Source organism: Phyllobates terribilis, unplaced genomic scaffold (assembly GCF_046119375.1).
Source record: "Phyllobates terribilis strain yellow unplaced genomic scaffold, ASM4611937v1 Scaffold_2__4_contigs__length_985480577, whole genome shotgun sequence".
In the NCBI taxonomy this organism is placed as follows: Eukaryota; Metazoa; Chordata; class Amphibia; order Anura; family Dendrobatidae; genus Phyllobates; species Phyllobates terribilis.
Window position 1 is genome coordinate 693,612,839 of NW_027362762.1, and position 20,989 is coordinate 693,633,827.

Here is a 20,989-nt window from a genome sequence, read left to right on the forward strand (position 1 = left end):
TACAGCGCCACTCTCAAGATCTGTACCTGGCTCCACAACATTTACCCAATGGGCAGTGAGGGAAAGGTATCGTCCCTGTCCATGCTTACTGGTCCACGCATCGGTGGTAAGGTGGACCTTGCTACTGACGGCGTTTTGTAGCGCATGTTTAATTTTTCCCTCCACATGATGTTGCAGGGCAGGGACGGCTTGCCTGCTGAAATAAAAGCGGCTGGGCACGTTGTATTGTGGGACTGCCAATGCCATAAAGTTACGGAAGGTGTCAGTCTCCACCAGCCTGAATGATAGCATTTCAAGGGCCAGTAGTTTAGCAATGCCAGCAATCAGAGCCTGTGCTCCGGGGTGGTTTGCCGAGTATGGGCGCCTTTTCTCCCATGCCTGTGCTAACGATGGCTGTAGACTGGCCTGGGAGTGTGAGGATGACTGGGAAAGTGGTGCTGTGGGTGGAATTACACTGTGTCTCTGTACAACAGTGCCAAAGATTTTTCCATGGCGATCCTGTGAGGAAGCCGAACCAGCTGTGTGTGAGCTGGAGGAAGAGGCTACAACACGAGCTGAAGAGGTGGTAGGTGGCACTGTAGGTTGGCCTTGGTCTTCAGTGTGTTTTTGTAACTCCACCACTTGCTTGGTCCGCACATGTTTCCACATATTTGTGGTATTGAGGTTGCTGACACTTTTCCCTCTTTTCACCTTCTAATTACACAGCTTGCATTTGACAAAGCAAATGTCATCTGCAACTGTGTCAAAAAAGGACCAGGCACTGCAAGTCTTGGGAGCGCCCGCTTTGGATTTTGGAAGAGCCATGCTCCTAATGGGTGCCGAAGTGGAGGCTACAGGCAACCAAATCTGCCCCCTCCCTCTCCCTCCTTTTTGGGCTGTTCGGGGAATCTCTTCCTCAGAGCTGCTCCCACCACCTTCCTGTCCCTCACACCATGATGGGTCAAGGACCTCATCATCTACACCACCCTCTTCAAACAACTGCTTCTCCTGGGTAGTCTCGACAGCACAGTATGCACCAGAAAGTGGCACCTGAGTCTCATCATCAGATGCATACTGAGGTGTGCTGCTGACCATAGGCACTGGCCCACCCGCCTCTTCAGATTCAGAGAGACAAAACGGTTGCGCATCACTGCATACTACCTCTTCTTCAAATTCTCGAATTCTGCTTGGCTGGCCCCCTCTTTCCAAGCCAAGAGATTCAGAGAACAGAAGTAGAGATGGCTCCTGTCCAGGGCTCTCTGACTGCCTGGGCAATTTGGCAGGTGGTGAAGAGACAGATGGGTGCTCTTCAGTGCTCAGGACCTGAGAGGATCTGGAACTAATTGAAGTCGATGCGTTAGCTGGCATCCATCCGACAACGGCTTCAATTTGGTCCTCCCGCAGCAGTGGGGTACGGCTAGCTCCTACAAAGCTGCGCATAAAGGACTGTTCCCTGGTAAAACTGGGGGATGCTGAGTCACTGGTGCCCGCAGCAGGCACAGAATCCCCACGTCCTCTCCCTGTAGGCACAGAATCCTCATGTCCTCTCCCTGCAGAAACTCCACGCCCACGACCACGACCACATGCCTTACTCCCTGCCTTCTTCATCTTGGTAGACTGATAAAGATAGGCAGAAAAGTACTAAGGGCTTAGTGTGCTTATTCCTGAACAGCTGCTAACAGGTATAAGAAACACTAATTTTATAAAGTGTGGACTAGACTTTAATATGAGCTAATGTGGCCTACACAACTGTAAAGTGGAGTGTTTGGTGAACTTTATTTAGGTTTTTTTTTGTCACAAAAAGACACTGGATGTGCCCAAAGATGTAATACCGATAGTATCACAAACTTTTTGTAGCTATTACAATGTAGGAAGGTAACCTACAATGCAATAGATGAGGCTGCAAAAAATAGGCTAATACTAATCTGGCTGGGGCTGCAGGGCCCAATGCTGCAGAAAGGCTCCTCTATCTACTCCTATATAGTGTGTTTGGAACCAATTTAGCTGAATACGGATGGAACCACCACACTAATAGGAGATATCAGGAAAAATTATGAATTGGCAAAAAAGGACAATGTATGAGGCAGTGACACACACTGAGTGCACTACAACAAGACGTGGTTGAAGCACACACTACAGGGTGAGCTGCACTCACACACCAGACCTTGCAGACAGCGGTGAACAGCACAGGGAACTGTGAACTAGCGCTGCAAGGCACAGCGATTTATAAAGTAGCTTGGGTAAAGCAGAATAGACCAAATAGGTAGCTAAAACTGTCCATCAGAACAACAGCGTCCTATCCCTAACTGAATTCACAGCAGAGTGAGCTCAAAATGGCGGCAGCGGCTTTTATAGTGCATCATGACATCATTTCAGCAGCCAATCACAGCCATGCCATTGTTTAAGATGCCTACATGCCTAACAGGATGTGCCCACACTTCTTAGGATCCTCATTGGCTGAATAAAATGAAACTGGCTCATTGCATTATGGGAACTTCCGATTCCGGTATACGATATTGCAAAAGTATCGCAATTAAGTATCAGAATTCCGATACCGCGAATATCGGCCGATACCCGATATTTCAGTATCGGAATGCTCAACACTAGTCATCAGTGCTACTGTCACAGGTCTAAACCAATCTAATGACCCAAACTAACTGCATCATTAGAACTATTTAAAAAAGGCATAGGAAAGACGAAGCGCAGACCAGCACGAAGCGGCCGTCATCTACATGCCCCAGCTTCCTCCCACTGTATCCTAGCTGCCATATTTTCTAAACTAAATAAAGATACAAGACACTTATGGTGAGTGCCACTTTTTTTTCCTTATTTTTTTTGCTGGACTACCTATTTTTTCATGCTGAGCAGAACCCGTTGTAGTCTTTGCAGAGTTTTTATTTGTTGCACGTCTGGGTACATTTGTGCTGTACAGTAGTTTTTGTGCTGTACAGTACTTGCCCACTCATAGCCTTCATACACATAAGAACCATTTAAAGAGGTTCCCCACTACTTTTTCATTGATGACCTAAGGATAGGTCATCAATGTCTGATCAGTTGGGGTCCGACACCCGGCACCCCCACCGATCAGCAGAACTGCTCATTGGCTGAGCTGCTCCATATTCTGATAGTGGCCGCAGTAGGGTACTACACATCCTCCTCCTATTACAATCATTAGGAGACGGCCACTGTCAGAAGACAGAGCAGCTACAGACAGCAGCTGCCGACACCAAGAGCAGCTGATTGGGGAAGGGGGGGAGCCGGTTGTCGGACCCCAACTGATCAGGCATTGATGACCTACTCTAAGGATAGGTCATCAATGAAAAAGTAGTGGACAACCAGGCTTTAATACTGGTGGTTCGGTTCATTAAACTCCTAGTTGGGCTTGCAAAAAACCCATATGCATAATGCGAAAACAGACCCATTTCAATGCATAATACAGATTTTCATCTCAGAAACATCTTCAAGAAATTTTCCTTGCGTGAATATACTCTTAGGCTGTGTGCCCACGATGCGTTTTTAATCGCTGCAGAAACGCTTAAAAAACGCTTGGTAGAAGGCCTGCCATGTTTCCCAATGATAATCCGCATGTGCTGTGCACATGCTGCGGAAATTTCCGCTGCGGATTATCATTGCGGAAAAATAAGCAGCATGTCCATTAATTTTGTGGACACGCAGCGTAATTGCCGCCATTGACTTGCATTGAATTGCTTGGATTCCACATCACTGCATCTGTACATGAGGAATCCATGCGTTCCAATGTGCGGCTGGTTCCCGGGTGTGGAGGACAGGAGACTCTCCTCTGGACCCGGGTACCATAGAACCTGTAAAAAAAAGAATAAAATAAAAAATAAATGTTATATTTACCTTCTGATGGCCCCCGCTGCGCTTGTCCTCCCTTGCCGGCAGATCGCGGTGGACTGAAGGACCTGCGCTGACATCATAGTAGTGTACCGCGAGCTGCCGGCAGCCGCAACGGAGCGAATAAAGACTCCGGGGGCCATCAGAAGGTAGGTATAGATTTATTTTTTTATTTTTAAACATTCTTTAAGGTCACACTATATAAATCCATGCCGGTTGCATGGATTTATATAGTGTGACCAAGTTGACAAGCACTTTCCAAGTGATGCTAAAATCGCTTGGAAAGCGCTTGACAACCCACATGTGGAAATGCCTGTGAAGAACGCTTCACATCCGCATGTCCCTGGCAGGAAAAACGCATGTACAATCCGCATGTACAATCCGCATGCATTTTTTCTGCCAGGGAGATGCAGAAACGCTCAGGAAAAAATCCACAGCATTTCTGCATCGTGGGCACATAGCCTTATTGATGTTTATGTTCTGTTTCCCAGTGTGCAGGTCTGAAGGCTGAACTGGAACTAATCACTGATGAATATCAGTCTTGTCAGAGAAAATTGAAGCAGTGTCGAGAAGAGCTCAAGGGACGATCCAGGCAAAAACCAAAGGTACATTTATTCCAGGTAGCTAAAAAGTTCACCTCAATTTTATTTAGCTCCCGTCCAGTGGCGTCAGGAAAGCCGATCCTATTGGCATTGGATACATGGCTCTTGTAGGCAGGGTACAGACTTGGCGGATTTGCAATGCTGATTCTCCACCACAAAATGGCAACAATTTTTAGCTTATATGGATGAAGTTTTCAAAACAACATGTCCTAGAAAATTTCCACAAAGAAATCGTAGAAAAAGAAGTGGTGCTCTCTTAGGAAAGTATATTTATTAGGAAAAAGGACCCTATATTTCCCAATACCCTTTTGGTGACTGCTTAGTTCCTGGTCTCGTGCTAGTATATGCACACTATTCGAAGTATGGCAGCACCTCATCCTTTCTCCTGTGAGATGCATTCCCACCATTGGAATCAGCATGGACTGGGGCACAAAACTGAATAACCTATGGGTACTGGACGAAATATTCCATATAGAGGTTCTTTTCATCATTTAATGTTCATTTTATTAAAAATTGGTAACGCACTTCAAGAGCATATCACTTTCTTAATTAGATAATTAGGTAATATACAGTTGTGCTCAAAAGTTTACATACCCCAGCAGAATTTTTCCTTTCTTGGCCTTGTTTCAGAGAATATGAATGATAACAAAAAAACATTTTCTCCACTAATGGTTATTGGTTGGGTGAAGCCATTTATTGTCAAGCTACTGTGTTTTCTCTTTTTAAATCTTAATGACAACCAAAAACATCCATATGACCCTGATCAAAAGGTCACATAACCCAGTTCTTAATACCGTGTACTGCCCCCTCTAACATCAATGACAGCTTGAAGTGTTTTGTGGTAGTTGTGGATGAGGTTCTTTATTTTCTCAGACGGTAAAGCTGCTCATTCTTCTTGGCAAAAAGCCTCCAGTTCCTGTAAATTCCTGAGCTGTCTAGCATGAACTGCGTGCTAGAGATCTCCCCTGAGTGGCTCAATGATATTGAGGCAAAGGAGACTGAGATGGCCACTCCAGAACCTTCACTTCTGCTGTAGCCAATGACAGGTCGACTTGGCCTTGTGTTTTGGATCGTTATCATGTTGGAACGTCCAAGTATGTCCCATCCGAAGCTTCCGGGCTGATGAGTGCAAATTTGCCTCCAGTATTTGCTGATAACGTGCTGCATTCATCTTTCCTTCATTTCCTGCGCCTTTGTAGCTCACATATCCCCAAAACATTAGCGATCCACCTCCATGCTTTACCGTAGGAATGGTGTTCCTTTCATCATAGGCCTTGTTGACCTCTCTCCAAATGTAACGTTTATGGTTGTGGCCAAAAAGTTCAATTTTGGTCTCATCACTCCAAATTACCTTGTTCCACAAATTTTGAGGCTTGTCTCTGTGCTGTTTTGCGTGTTGTAGGCTAGATACTTTGTGGCATTTGCGCAGTAATGGCTTTCTTCTGGCGACTCGACCATGCAGCCCATTTTTCTTCAAGTGCCTCCTTATTGTGCATCTTGAAACCGCCACACCGCTAGTTTTCAGAGAGTCCTGAATTTCAGCTGGTGTTATTTGTGGGTTTTTCTTTGCATCCCGAACAATTTTCCTGGTAGTTGTGGCTGAAATTTTTGTTGGTCTACCTGACCGTGTTTGGTTTCTACAGAGCCCATGATTTCCATTTGTTAATCACAGTTTGAATGCTGCTGACTGGCATCATCAATTCCTTGGATATGTTTTTGTATCATTTTCCTGTTATACAGTTCAACTACCTTTTCCCATAGATCCGTTGACAATTCTTTTGCTTTCCCCATGACTCACAATCCAGAAACGTCAGTGGCTGGATGAAGGATGCAAGAGTCTGTCTGGATCCCAGAAACTCACTCCGCTTTTATGCACACACACTGTTTCCAAGAAAACAGGTCACAGGTGAGGATGTTACCTTTAGTAGCCATTCAAACCCATTTGTGTCAAATTCTGAGCATGTTATCAGGCCAAAATCTCCAGGGTATGTGAACTTTTGATCAGGGTTATTTGGATGTTTTTGGTTGTAATTAAGATTTAAAAAGAGAAAACACAGTAGTTTGACAATAAATGGCTTCACCCAACCAATAACCATGAGTGCAGAAAAAGTTTTTTTGTTATCATTCATATTCTCTGACAAGGCCAAGAAAGGAAAAATTCTGCCGGGGTATGTAAACTTTTGAGCACAACTGTATATATTCTGGAGTTTAATCAGATATGCTAATTAGGGTGCTGAATACACCCTTGGAGGGGCAAGTTTCCTCTATTAATTGGCTGGGCATGCCTCCACCTTCCTCACTGGTGAGTGACATCACTGACTTGCCTGGAGCCAGCATTGTGTGCAGAGAAAGCTCAGGAAAACCAGTGATTTTGTAAATTGATCTAACAAAGTAAAACCTATTTCATGGAAAAAAACACAAAATTTCAGTCTGAAATGCAGTTTGCAGTCTCATTCAATTTTCAGATTTTTCTCTTGTGGGAGTGTCTCTCCTAGTAATATATGCTGGATGTGAGGTTTGCATGTAGACAGGGTGCTGCGGTCTTCATTTTATTTCATGTAATAGCACAGCTCTGATACTATGCTTTCCTCCTTGCCTATAGCCTGCTTTCTCTGCCCACCCCAACATACTTTCTCCCCTCTACACAGATCTGTGTACCAACCCCTCCCCGTCCAACACTGAGTAAAGAGAAGCAGAACCAAGAGCAGGAGCTCTGACAAACCAACTGAATGACTTCTCAATCTCTTATCTTTCCACAGAGACGCTGCTGTTTCTTGATGCCAGTCTTTATTGTGATGTTGGCTGTAGCAATGGCGTTCTTTTTCTCCAGTCACATGCAATATTATATGCACTGAAACGTTCACCTACCTCAGGTTTATTCGGTAACTGCATTAATTCATTAATGTTTATGGACAGTTGTTAGTTTTGTTACTATTTTTTTAATTATAAGTAAATGTAAAAGCATATAAATATTTTTAGGAAGAAATGTTTGGTGTTGTTGTATTTACCTGTGCCTTTTGTAATGTGAACAGAGGTGTAGCTGCAACTTAATAAAGTGCCTTATGGAAGACAAATGATCATTATTAGTAAAGTTACATCACCTTATAATAAAGAAGATTTATAAAAAAAAAAAGACCTTTATTATACATTAAAGATATAAAACTATTTTAGTACAGTACCGTCATGTAAAACTGTGTAGACTCACTACACTCCCGTAGATGTCTGTCTGTGTATTCAGTTGTGGCACAATAATAATAACAACCACACAGTGACATCTACAGAAGTAGAAATGTACCACAATATTTTAATATTGTGTCTGGATATATTCAGCAAAAAAAAAAAAAAAAAAAAAAAAAATATATATATATATATATATATATATATATAAACTATATGAAAACCTATACGTTAAAGATAAAATAATTTACATGGGACAGGGGGACAAACTGAAAACAGGTAAACTAAAAAAGGAAGGCCACTTTGCCTACATCACAAAAATAAATTACCGTATTTTTCGGACTATAAGACGCACCGGACCATAAGACGCACCTAGGTTTTAGAGGAGGAAAATAAAAATAAAAAATTTAAGCAAAAAATGTAGTCATGATGCACTTTTAAGGGGGAGGGGGTCTTCTGCTGACACTGGTATAGGTGTAATGTCCCTCAATTCTGACAATATCCCCCATCCTGGTATATATTCCCCCCCTCCCCTTCCTTTTATACGTGGTCCCCATCCCCATCCTGGTATGCCTGACATCCCTCCATCCTGGTATGCATGGCACCCCTCCATCCTGGTATGCATGGCACCCCTCCATCCTGGTATGCATGGCACCCCTAATCCTTATCCTAGTATGCATGGTCCCCCTAATCCCCATCATGCTGCACATAAAAAAAAAAAATAAACACTCCTACTCACCTCTCTTCTCTCTTCCAGCGCTGCGTCCAGTCTGCCTGCACTGATCTCTCCATGTGAGCCGCCCATGACGTCACTGCCATGCGCGGCTCACAAGGAGAGATCAGCTGCCGGAAGTCACTGCTCCCCACGCCGGGACTGTGTGCGCGGGGAGCAGTGACTTCACTCTCCTTCATAGCCGGCACCGAGTGGAGCCGCGCTGCGGCTCCTGCTGCTGCTGGCTATCGCGTGTGCCCGCTCATTAAAGGGCATGAATATTCACCCACGCCCATGGGCGTGGAGAGGTTGAATATTCATGCCCTTTAACAGCGGGCACAGGCGATTCCGGCAGCAGCAGGAGCCGCAGCGCGGCTACACTGTGTGCTGCTATTGAGGAGCATGAATATTCAGTGCTCCCCACGCCCCATGGGCGTGGGGAGCAGTGAATATTCATGTTCTTTAGCAGCGGGGACAGTGTAGGCTGCAGCGGGCGGCTCCGGCCTCCTGTGCCCCGCTCCTCCACCACTACCGCTCCCCCCACACCCCACATATATAATATATACACCCCCCCTAACATTCGGACTATAAGACGCACCCCCATTTTCCTCCAAAATTTTGGAGGAAAAAAGTGCGTCTTATAGTCCGAAAAATACGGTAGATGGTCATAAAAATGGAAAATATATTAACATCAAATTGACAAGCCAATGAAGGTTAAAAATTATAGAAAACACAAAGACAATGATTAAAAATAGCTTACAAGATGTTAAAAGATGCAAGAGAGCTGAGGAACAGCATGGAACAACTGTTATTAGATAATCAGATGCAATGGTTTTCCTTGTTCTTACTGGAATGTTCAGATTGTAGATTCAGACTAAAGGCAGCAAAACCACAAAGGAACACGTGGAAACGAGTAAGAAAAAAAAAGTGTGAAACAAACCAGAATATGTGTTAAACCTTAGATTCCCTTGGCATTCTCTCAAGCGCTTTTCAGGTAGTCATCTGGAATTGTTTTTCCAAGTCTTGAAGAGTTCCCAGAGACATTGAGCACTTACTGGCTTCTTTGCCTTCAATCTGCAGTCTAACTCATCCAGTCTGGGATATCTAGGGGCTTCAGGTGGGGAATTTACCTTTGGGAACAGATCGCACGGGGGGGCGCTGTCAGACTGCCTGATGCGGAAATCCAAAGTGTCTCCCAGGCGGCTGCATTTTTCTTCCCACCGGAGAAAGTACAATTGATACCCTGATCGCCAGCACTTCTGGGTCAGGCCGACGTGATCACGCGGCTAATGTCACTCTACTGCACAACATAGGCGGTGAATATTGGTACGGTAAGCTTTCCAATGGAGCTGAAGAAACCAAATTTTTGTTGTCATGGGAAATCTTGTGAGGGAACAGATTGGCAGTATAGGGTAGATCAGGAGTCCAAGGAGGCAGTATGGGAAGGGGGAAACGTGCAGGGAGACAGTATGGGGAAACAGTATTGGAGGCGGGGAGGAATGTGTGGGGAGATTGTATGTGGTGTGGGGGTATTGTGTGAGGAGGCAGTATAGGGAGGAGTGGAGAAATGTTTGAGGAGACAGAATGGGGAGGGGTTGGAGAAATGAGTGAGATAATATGGGTTGGGGGGTGAGAGGAGACAGTATGGGGAGCGTGGGGGGAATTTGAGGAAAGGGAGAAAAAAAACTGAGGGGACAGTAAAGGGAGAGTGTGAATGGATAGTATAGGAGAGAAATGAATGAGGGGATAGTATGGAGGGAGAAAAATGTGAGGGGGTACTGTATAGAGACTGGTTAGTGTAGGGGGGGAAGCATTGGGGGGGGGGGAATAGTGAGAGCACAGTATGGAGGATACAGTATGCAGGAGGGGGGTATGAAGAGGAGCCCAGTATAGAGACTGGGCAGTATGGGTTGGATAGTGTGAGGGGACAGTGTAAAGAGGGGGACCAGTTTGGAAAGGAGAGAGCAGTGTGGAGGGCATGTACCATAATATGAACAGTGTGGGGGACATATTTTGTGCAGGCAGCGCAGTAAGGGGCTATTATTCAGAGCCACAGCGTAAAGCAGATATATTTATTCATGAGCATTATAATTATTCTCTTATTTTTAAGGGCACCATGTTGGGATGTGCTGCAGAAGACCGGACAAAAAAGAAGTCTGCAGAGATTAGCTATTGATGTGAAAAGTCATCATAGCGTCTGGACAAGATGAAGAAGAAAAGTGAACGACTCCAGCCATAGAAAATATCACACATAAGATATCTAGATGTAAATGTTTATTTGTGATACTGCCTGCGTCTCAACAGTACTGTGATTCCTGTATAGTCCGCAGTCTGATGATGACTGATAACTCCCAGCATTTCCTTATCATTGTTAACCCCTTAAATACCGGGGACGTATTAGTACGCATATATGCGTACTGCCCGTTCAGTGAGGGCTGCTGCGCTGAGCCCTCACTGAACGGAGCACATGTCAGCTGATTCTTACAGCTGACATGTGCCCGCAACAGCCGCGGGTGGAATCGCGATCCACCAGCGGCTGTTAACATGTTAAATGCCGCTGTCAATCTCTGACAGCAGCATTTAACGCGCGCTTCCGGGTAGCGCGTCATAAGCCCCGCCCACCGGCGACCCCGTCACGTGATCGCGGGTCGCCGATGGGTGGGCATGACAACCCAGGGTCTGCAGCAGACGCCTGTGGTTGTCATGATCTTGTCGCTATGAGCGCCACCTAGTGGTCGGCGCTCATAGCACAGGACCATTTCTGCTGCATGCAGGGGACCTGCTCGTCCCCTGTATGTAGCAGAGGCGATCGGATAGTTGCTGCTTCTAGTCTCCTATGGAGACTATAGAAGCATGCAAAAAGTAAAAAAAAAAAAGTTTTTAAAAATATAAAAAAAAAAAAAAATATATAAAAGTTTAAATCACCCCCCTTTTGCCCCATTCAAAATAAAATAATAAAAAATAAACCCCACATACACATATTTGGTATCGCCGCGTTCAGAATCGCCCGATCTATCAATATAAAAAAAGAATTAATCCGATCGGTAAACGGCGTAACGAGAAAAAAATTCTAAACGCCAGAATTACGTTTTTTGGTCGCCGCAAAATTGCAATAAAATGCAATAACGGGCGATCAAAACATCGGATCTACCCCAAATGTTAGCAATAAAAATGTCAGCCCGGTGCGCAAAAAATAAGCCATCAACCAGCCCCAGATCACGAACAATGGAGACGCTACGGGTCTTAGAAAATGGCGCTATTTTTTTTTAACCAAATTTTGGAATTTTTTTTCACCACTTAAATATAAAAGAACCTATACATGTTTGGTGTCTACGAACTCGTAATGACCTGGAGAATAAGAATGGCAGGTCAGTTTTAGCATTCAGTGAACGTGTTAAAAAAATAAATAAAAAACAACTGTGGTATTGCACTTTTTTTGCAATTTTACCGCACTTGGAATTTTTTTCCCGTTTTCCCGTACAGGATATGGTAAAACTAGTAATGGCGTTGAAAAGTACAACTCGTCCCGCAAAAAATAAGCCCTCACATGGCCATATTGACCAAAAAATAAAAACGCTATGGCTCTGGGAACAAGGGGAGCAAAAACGAAAATGCAAAAACGGAAAATGCTCCGGGGCTTAAGGGGTTAAAGACATACTGGGAATTGTAGGTTCATGTGATACGATTGTATATGGGGCTGACCTGACATTACAATTGATCGCTGAACTGCTTGGTGATGTATTCCAGTACTAATGGTGGTTCTGATGCTGTATTCCTGTACTGATGATGGTTCTGGTGATGTATTTCTGTACTGTTATTGTTTTTGATCCTGTACACATGTAACAATCCATAACTTGTAAGATTACGTGATTAATAGCCATGTTAATGACGTCTGACAAGTTAAGGTTTACTACATTTGTATATATGTTAAGAAGATTAAAGAGGTTGTACAGGTTTGTGATGAAAATCTGCAGTCAATTTGTGACTGCAGACTTCTAAATCCTCACAACCCATGTATTGCACGCCGTTAAGATTCTCCGGTGCCCTAAGATTACACGTGCCCTCCTCGCTCAGTTCACTTGTATTGAGTGAGGCTGTGCATATCTAGTCGGAATGTGGCTGGATGTTTGCAAAACACATACTTGTGGTCACATGACCGCCTGCCCTTGCTGCCGTCATGAGAGAACCCTGACCGTGTGCAGTGCATGTGTGGTGAGGATTCTGAAGTCTGCAGTCACATTGAGTGACTGCAGACTTTCATCACAAACATGGACAACATTTCCTATCTCAGTAATTGGAAAGTCTGTATTCACTGAATAAATCTTTTACAGAAATTGAAAATTAAATTTTTACTGAAATTTGACCAGTCCCCTCTGCTCTATAACAACCTGCCTACAGATCACATAACATTTTCAATATGACAGGTTTTCTTTCAGTTTAAGAACTACAACTTCTAAGTCATGAGAGCTCCAGCTCTTCTAGAGATCTAAAGTTCCCATCATTGAGCTTTTGGCTCAACGATGGTTTGGCCGGCAACTATCTTGCCTAACTCTCCACAGGAGTACTGTATTCAGCTAGCCATGCACTCCTGTGTTCTCTATTAGAGAGAAGCAGACAAACATATCCAAGGCGGCCTTATCTCTTTGAGAACAAAAGGATGAGGAGTCTGAAATCAAACAAGCCGGATCCTTATCTCCCCCAAAGTCATAACACACTAGACTATGGCCCAAGCCCATTGATATTGGCAGCTTCGGCCAACATGTATAGGGACCTTTAGTCTCTAATGCTGTTCTATCAGAGAGCGACAGCCGGTAGGGTCACAGTTTCCATAATAATTTCAAGGTCTGTAAACTGACATTGTCCATCGAACATGCGCTGCAAACTCTCTGTCCAGGCCTGTAGGAGCAACTGCAGAGTATGGTATACTGGCTCTGGAATAGTGAAAGAGTAAACTTGCAGTTTATGGAGTGCTATTTTGGAACATGTGATCTCTATGGTGACACGTTTCAGTGGTGTAAAAGACAAACAATTCTCAAAGTTTGTGGTAGTGTCAAACCAGTAGACGGCAGGGTAACCCAGGAGGAAACCAAATATGGTGCATAGATTCCATTCAGCACAAGGGATGTCTGCTACAGATATGCTTCCTGGCAGCTCACTCTGGTAAGATGTTAGATGTGTCAGGAGGTCTGAAAGTTGGGACTGTATGGTCAGAAGACGATCTTGGGCGCACATCCTAGGGTGCTTGAGTGTGGCCGAAACATCGATTACGTGTAACTCAGCACGGTTTAGAAGCTTCGTCAAGTAAGAGACTGCCCTGGGCACATTAATGATAAGCACAGTTTCTTCTATGCTAAGAATATGTAATGGCCCCAGTATGAAACCAATCTGATGAAGCTCGCTGACATATCTCTGGATCTGCACGACGCCCTCAGTACCCAAGTCATAAAGGAAGCATGGCTTTAAGCCACAATCCACAGCCAGGATTTCAGCCGCAAGCCTCAGAGCAAATGACCTTTTGCATCCTTTAAGATGACACTTCGCAGCAGAGTGGAGGTCTATGACGAGAGACATCAGGACTGTACAGGGTGTTGGATGTCCTTCTTCAGGGTCGTTTAGTCTGGAACAATGTAATAATCATGGATGATGCAATTATTCAGACATGACACAAAGCCACATTTATATTATCAGTGTTACATCAAAGCAGATCCATCATCAGATATCACAATATAAACTGCATACTTCATAAAAATAGATCATTGCCATGGTGAATCCAGCGTACTTATTATGACAATCCACATCAGGATGGCTGTATAATCCTGATGTTGAAATAAGCATTTTAAAAGTAACTTTTATAAGAAAACTAGATGCATAATATGCTCATTATGATATGAAAGGGAAAAAAAGCCTTCGCAAATTATAAAGCCCTATTCACAAAGATTTTCAAAGTACACCAACTTCATCAGGTCTAAGTGATCTATTTAATAATGTATACAGTTTGTACTCTGAAATCTGGTGACAGCTCGGCATTCATTTCTTGCGTGAAAACTATTTATCAAGAAAACAACAAAGCAAATAGGAAACCAAGAAAATGTTTACTTGTCATATGCTAGGTACAGATGTGAACAAATTCTTTAATGGACTCAAAATTATAGGAAAGATCCTTTATAGATATCACTACATTATACCAAAATTCATTTTCTATACCTGCGTTAATGTTCAAAGGAAATGTCCAACACAGTAGGTCTGTTTACAGTCTGCCAGTAGATGACCGCTGCAACCAATCAAGTGGCTTCAGCTGTCACATGCTGTACCGCTGCCACCACTCACTGGCAGCTTGTAATTTGTAGAACACAGTGTTAATGGAAAATTAAAAGTCTAAGGGGGCTGTTCACTTTATCGTTAGTGTAACGTGTTGGGGAAATTATTTTGTGGCTCTAATATAGAAGTATTACCAGTTACCCTCCTGCACTTCTTAGTGCAGCTTTCCTAAGACCGCACGGCTGTCATGTCCACAAAATGGCAGATTGTGTATATGGGTGCACTCCAGAGAGTATACGTAATGTGCGTATTGTAAAGCTATGTGTGTATAATATAACCCCTGGCAAAAATTATGGAATCACCGGGCTCGGAGGATGTTCATTTAGTTTAATGTTGTTGAAAAAAAGCAGATCACAGACATGGCACAAAACTAAAGTCATTTCAAATGGCAACTTTATGGCTTTAAGAAACCCTAAAAGAAATCAAGATAAAAAATGTGGTACTCGGTAAGGGTAATTTTTTTCAGACCAAGCAGAGGGAACAAATTATGGAATCACTCAATTCTGAGGAAAAAATTATGGAATCATGAAAAACAAACACACAAAAGAACACTCCAATACATCACTAGTATTTTGTTGCACCACCTCTGGCTTTAATAACAGCTTGCAGTCTCTGAGGCATGGACTTAATGAGTGACAAACAGTACTCTTCATCAATCTGGCTCCAACTTTCTCTGATTGCTGTTGCCAGATCAGCTTTGTAGGTTGGAGCCTTGTCATGGACCATTTTCTTCAACTTCCACCAAAGATTTTCAATTGGATTGAGATCCGGACTATTTGCAGGCCATGACATTGACCTTATGTGTCTTCTTTCAAGGAATGTTTTCACAGTTTTTGCTCTATGGCAGGATGCATTATCATCTTGAAAAATGATGTCATCATCCCCAAACATGGGATAAGAAAACTGTCCAAAATATCAATGTAAACTTGGGCATTTATTGAAGATGTAATGACAGCCATCTCCCCAGTGCCTTTACCTGACATGCAGCCCCATATCATCAATGACTGTGGAAATTTGCATGTTCTCTTCATGCAGTCATCTTTATAAATCTCATAGGGATGGCACCAAACAAAAGTTCCAGTATCATCACCTTGCCCAATGCAGATTCGCGATTCATCACTGAATATGACTTTCATCCAGTCATCCACAGTCCACGATTGCTTTTTCTTAGTCCATTGTAACCTTGTTTTTTTCTGTTTAGGTGTTAATGATGGCTTTTGTTTAGCTTTTCTGTATGTAAATCCCATTTCTTTTAGGCGGTTTCTTACAGTTCGGTCACAGACATCGACTCCAGTTTCCTCCCATTCGTTCCTCATTTGTTTTGTTGTGCATTTCCTGTTTTGGAGACATATTGCTTTAAGTTTCCGGTCTTGACGCTTTGATGTCTTCCTTGGTCTATCAGTATGTTTGCCTTTAACAACCTTCCCATGTTGTTTGTACTTGGTCCAGATTTTAGACACAGCTGACTGTGAACAACCAACATCTTTTGCAACATTGCGTGATGATTTACCTTCAAGAGTTTTATAATCCTCTCCTTTGTTTCAACTGACATCTCTCATGTTGGAGCCATGATTCATGTCAGTCCATGCAACCGGCATGGATTTATATAGTGTGACCAAGTTATTTAAAAAAAAAAAGAATAAGAATGGTAAAAAATAAAAGATTATACTTGCCTTCCGATGTCCTCCCGGTGGTTTCTCCGTTTCGTCCGGTGTCTTGGGCGGCTCGCGCTGGTGTGAAGGACCTGCGGTTACGTCATTGAGTCATGTGTCAGGTCACATGACTCAATGACGTCATGGCAGGTCCTTCACAACACCGCGACCCATACAGCAGACCAGACGGAGCAGAGAAAACAACGTGAGGACATCAGAAGGTAAGTATAATCTTTATTTTAAATTATTTTTTTAACAGGTTCTATGGTACCTGGGTCTGGAGGAGAGTCTCATCTTCTCCAAACCCAGGTATTTTGCATTTTTTCTGCCAGGGAGATGCAGAAACGCTCAGGAAAAATCCAGAGCATTTCTGCATCGTGGGCACATAGCCTTAGCTGGAAGTCTCTTTTAGGCCACGGCCCCACTATCCGTATTCGGTCAGTATTTTTTCTCAGGAGTAGGAACCAAAACCAGGAGTGGGTGATAAATGCAGAATTGGTGACTTGTTTCTATTATACCTTTTCTATGATTCTTCCTCACCTGGTTTTAGCTCCCACTCCTGAGAAAAAATACTGACCGAATACCGATAGTGGGGTCGTGGTAGAACGATGCTCCATAGACTTTCATTGTTAGGACACCCCGTAGACTCACATTGTAAAAACCCCTCTGGGTCACGCAGAGCACAGTGTGGTCTGCACAGCCTGCAGAGCGGTGACCTCACTGAGAGGAGAAGAACGGCACTGGACACCGGAGAGCAGCGATAGATGATTATATTAACACACTGACATTACATACATTTACACACACATTTAATGAAAAAACTTAGTGGGAGTGCTTCTTCAACATAGAAAACTGTTTTTTATTCACTGTTGATGTATAAAAACGTATGATAATACAGATGAAAAAAAATTGCCAGTTTTTTTCTGGATGAAAATCGGACAATTTTTTTTATAAGCTCCGTGGCAAATAACATTTCCTTTGATGTTAGCACAATGTGGTTCATGTTGGCACGTATTAAATAGCTGGAAAGACAGGGCTACAGTTGTGGCTGCCATTTAGATACATGGCGACAAACACTCCCAGAAGAAAAAAAATGTAGAAAAAGCAAATTTTACAGGATCTGTTTAATAGGAACTTGTTGCCGCCAATGGGAAGGGTAAATGACACAATTTAGATTTGATCTGATGCGTTTAGTTAAATGCAGAATTGCTCTCTCAGGCTCTGTAGACATCTGTGTCGGATGCTCTGTTCCGAGCTACTACTGATGCTGTAAAAAATGCCAGAAAAAAATAGTGCAGCGTGATTATATATGTTTGTGTCTTTTGTAAAATTACGAACATTAAAGAGGTTGTGCACTAGGATAGGTCATCAATGTCTGATCAGTGGGGTCCGACACTTGGCACTCCCACCAATCAGCCGCAGCAGCTGTTCAATTGCGGAGCTGCTCCGTCTTCTGATAGTGGTTGTGGCAGGGTACTGCACATCTGCCTTATATTGATTTGAAAGGAAGTGGATGTGCAGTACCCTGCAGCGGCCACTATCAGAAGACGGAGCAGCTCTGCAATTGAACAGTTCTAGCTGCAGAGAACAGCTCATCGGCGGGTGTGCTATCCTAAGGAGAGGTCATCAATGATAAAAGTAGTGGACAACCTCTTTAACAATGGATTTGAACATCGCCCGCGTGACGTCTGCAGCAGGGTTGGTGCAATAGCACCCAGACACCAATGGAGCCCACTTTGCCCAGATTTCAATTGGTGACATCTGCCATATATGTACAGCAGATATGTGCACTGCATGTATGGAGCGCAACAATTTAACCTCTTAGATGCCACTGTTTACAGTGACAGCAGCATTCAAGAGGCTGAAAACTGGGTGAGGTGTCTCTTCTGAGACTCATTATTTCTCTTTTCTCACAAAACATTATTGCAGTGTGCCAATGGCACAGTCATGGCAGCTGTGGGCCCTACTGAAGGTTGTGTCTGCCATGTTTTTACTGCTATGAATCCCTATCTAAGACCTAGAGACCTGTCAATCCAAGGAAGCGGGCGGGGAGAAGCCACCGGGGACCCGCCTGTCCGACTACAACACCGTGCGGCCCTGAAGGCTTTTAAAGTATGTTTTTCTCTGAAACCTTGTAGTGTTTTATAGTCAGACATACATGTCTGAGTCTGTACAGCCAGTGCCCAATGAATCCGTGTGCAGCATGTATCAGGTTCTCTTTAAGCACCCTAGGACTAATAAAAAAATGTAAAAGAAAACAAATTATTTTTTGTATATATTTTATACAAGAGTATAAAAAATGTGGATAATTTTTGTTGTTACCCCGTGCAGATCAATGGGGTCCAGGTTCTGCGCAGAGATTAATCAAACAGAAGTGCGCAGTTCAGAGGGGTGAGGGTCCACAGATCCCATAGAAACTATCACCACCCCCCCCACACACACACACACAGTCTGGAAGAGAAATAACATCCACAAAGAAAGTCATAAGGCTATGTGCCCACGTTGCAGAAATGAAGCAGAAAATTTCTGCAAGTCCTCTCTCCCGGAAAAACGGATGCGGAATTCCGCACGAGTTTATCGCGCGTTTTTCGTGCGTTTTCCACATGCGGAATTGCCTTGCGTTTTTTATGCATTGGACAAAGGCAATTGCGCTTGCGGAAACGCAAAATTAATTGACATGCTGCGGATTTTTGAACGCAGCATAAACGCGTAAAAAGCCGCAGCATGTGCATAGAACTTGCGGAATCCCCTTGGGGACCATGGGGTGTGGATATACATGCGTTTTACAAGCGTTTCCGCTGCGGAAATTCTGCATCAAAAACGCTTGTAATCCGCAACGTGGGCACGCAGCCTTAAAGACCAACCATCATATTTGGTATCACTGTGCACATAATACTCTGAATACAGAATCAGATTGAGGCTGCGTGCCCACGTTGCGTATTACAAGCGTATATGCTGCGGAATTTCCGCAGCGTAAACGCTTGTAAAACGCATGTATATCCGCACCCCATGGTCCCCAAAGGCATTCCGCAATGTCAATGCCCATGCTGCGGATTTTTCCGCAGCGTATATGCTGCGGTCAAAAATCCGCAGCATGTTCATTAATTTTGCGTTTCCGCATGCGGATGGTACCCAAGTCTGGAGGAGAGGAGACTCTCATCCAGACCTGGGTACCAAAGAACCTGTAAAAAAAAAGAATAAAATAAAGTTTATACTTATCTTCTGATGTCTTCCCGGTGTTTTCCCGCCGTCGCGAGGTGTGTGAAGGACCTGCCACGTCATTGAGTCATGTGACCCATCACATGACTCAATGACGTCACCGCAGGTCCTGCACACAACAGCGTGAGCCGCTCAAGACTCCGGACGGGGCACAGAATGCATCGGTAGGTGAGTATAAACTTTATTTTTTACCATTCTGATTCTTTTTTTCTAACTATTACTTGGTCACACTATATAAATCCATGCCGGTTGCATGGATTTATATAGTGTGAACAAGTTGTCAAGCACTTTTCCAAGTGATGCTTAAATCACTTGGAGAAGTGCTTGATAACCCGCATGCGGAAATGCATGTGAAGAACGCTTCACAAACGCTTCTACCTGGCGGGAAAACCGCATGTAAAATCCGCATACGATTTTCCCACCAGGGAGAAGCGTAAAAAATATGCTTAATTTCCGCAACGTGGGCACTTAGCCTTACCCTACACTGCGAAGGCCAAAACGGAAAAAAACGCTGCTGAACTGGGGTTTGGGTAAATTTCCCTCCTCCCCAAAAAAGGTAAAAATTGTATGACCCCTGAAATGATAATGATGACACCTGCAGAGAATGAAGGCAGAGGGACCACTGACACAATCCCCGAGCCGTGTCCAGGCTGCAGGTCTCTGCTGTGTGCAAAGTGCTGCAGAGGAGACGCCAGTGGTGAGAATTGGTTCCTACCGCGCTCCGTACAGACACAGGGGTTGCTAAGAGACTAATCTCATTCTGCTTGTACAGGATCCCGGTGCCGTGTATCCCGTGCAAGGCATGCTGGGAGGTGAGTAGACAGCTGGTACTCGTGGAATCTGTAACATTCCGGCAACACCCAGCAGTACAGGCCGCGCCACATACCGTCTGCTGCCCGAGCCGCGGCCGCGCTCCTTCCTCCTTCCTCGTCACCGGATATGACGTATACGGAACACATCCAGACACTGCAGCCTGGCGTCGTGGTACCCGCATACTACAGTCACCATTACCGCCTGAACACAACGTGTATGCCCCCTTCCCCATCATTATGGCCATAGCTGCAGGTCCTCTAAGCACCACACCCTGTGGATAATCACCTGGCGCCATATATGCACAGGCTGAGAAGACCCCTTTACCCCAGTACCATTACAATATACGTATATTTGTGGTGCTTGTCGCTGGATCCATAATGCCGGCACTAATGTATGGCGTGCCGGCACTATAGTAGTGTATGGCGTGTCGGCACTATAGTAATGTATGGCGTGTCGGCACTATAGTAATGTATGGCGTGCCTTCACTAATGTATGGCGTGCCGGCTCTATAGTAGTGTATGGCGTGTCGGCACTATAGTAGTGTATGGCGTGCCTTCACTAATGTATGGCGTGCCGGCTCTATAGCAGTGTATGGCGTGTCGGCACTATAGTAGTGTTTGGCGTGTCGACACTATAGTAATGTATGATGTGCCGGCACT

The 20,989-nt window shown here is 44.1% G+C and overlaps 2 protein-coding genes across 11 annotated transcripts in view; one reads left to right on the top strand and one right to left on the bottom strand.

Moving 5' to 3' along the window:
* The window catches only part of TRAF3IP3 (TRAF3 interacting protein 3), a 290,160-nt gene extending 282,609 nt beyond the window's left edge, over positions 1-7,551 (top strand). For 6 of the 10 annotated variants that reach the window (XM_073667066.1, XM_073667064.1, XM_073667068.1 and 3 more), the window contains 2 exons: positions 4,329-4,457; positions 7,199-7,549. In XM_073667066.1, coding sequence (XP_073523167.1) covers positions 4,329-4,457; positions 7,199-7,294 — 225 coding nt within the window. In that variant the 3' untranslated portion in view covers positions 7,295-7,549. Of the gene's footprint in view, positions 1-4,328; positions 4,458-6,244; positions 6,365-7,198 lie in introns of those variants that run through there. The other 4 variants (XM_073667073.1, XM_073667063.1, XM_073667072.1 and 1 more) reach the window with 4 other exon arrangements.
* Positions 7,552-10,210: 2,659 nt separating this feature from the next.
* On the bottom strand, positions 10,211-20,474 carry CUNH1orf74 (chromosome unknown C1orf74 homolog). The gene is made up of 2 exons (XM_073667096.1): positions 20,404-20,474; positions 10,211-13,945 (listed from the first exon to the last, which is right to left on the bottom strand). Exon 2 carries the CDS (start codon positions 13,897-13,899, stop codon positions 13,123-13,125), a length of 777 nt encoding a protein of 258 aa, XP_073523197.1. The 5' UTR covers positions 13,900-13,945; positions 20,404-20,474; the 3' UTR covers positions 10,211-13,122.
* Between the last annotated feature and the right edge of the window lie 515 nt (positions 20,475-20,989).

Coding starts and splice junctions, on each gene's coding strand:
- CUNH1orf74 (XM_073667096.1), bottom strand. CDS start 13,899: ATGTCTCTCGTCATAGACCTCCACTCTGCTGCGAAGTGTCATCTTAAA.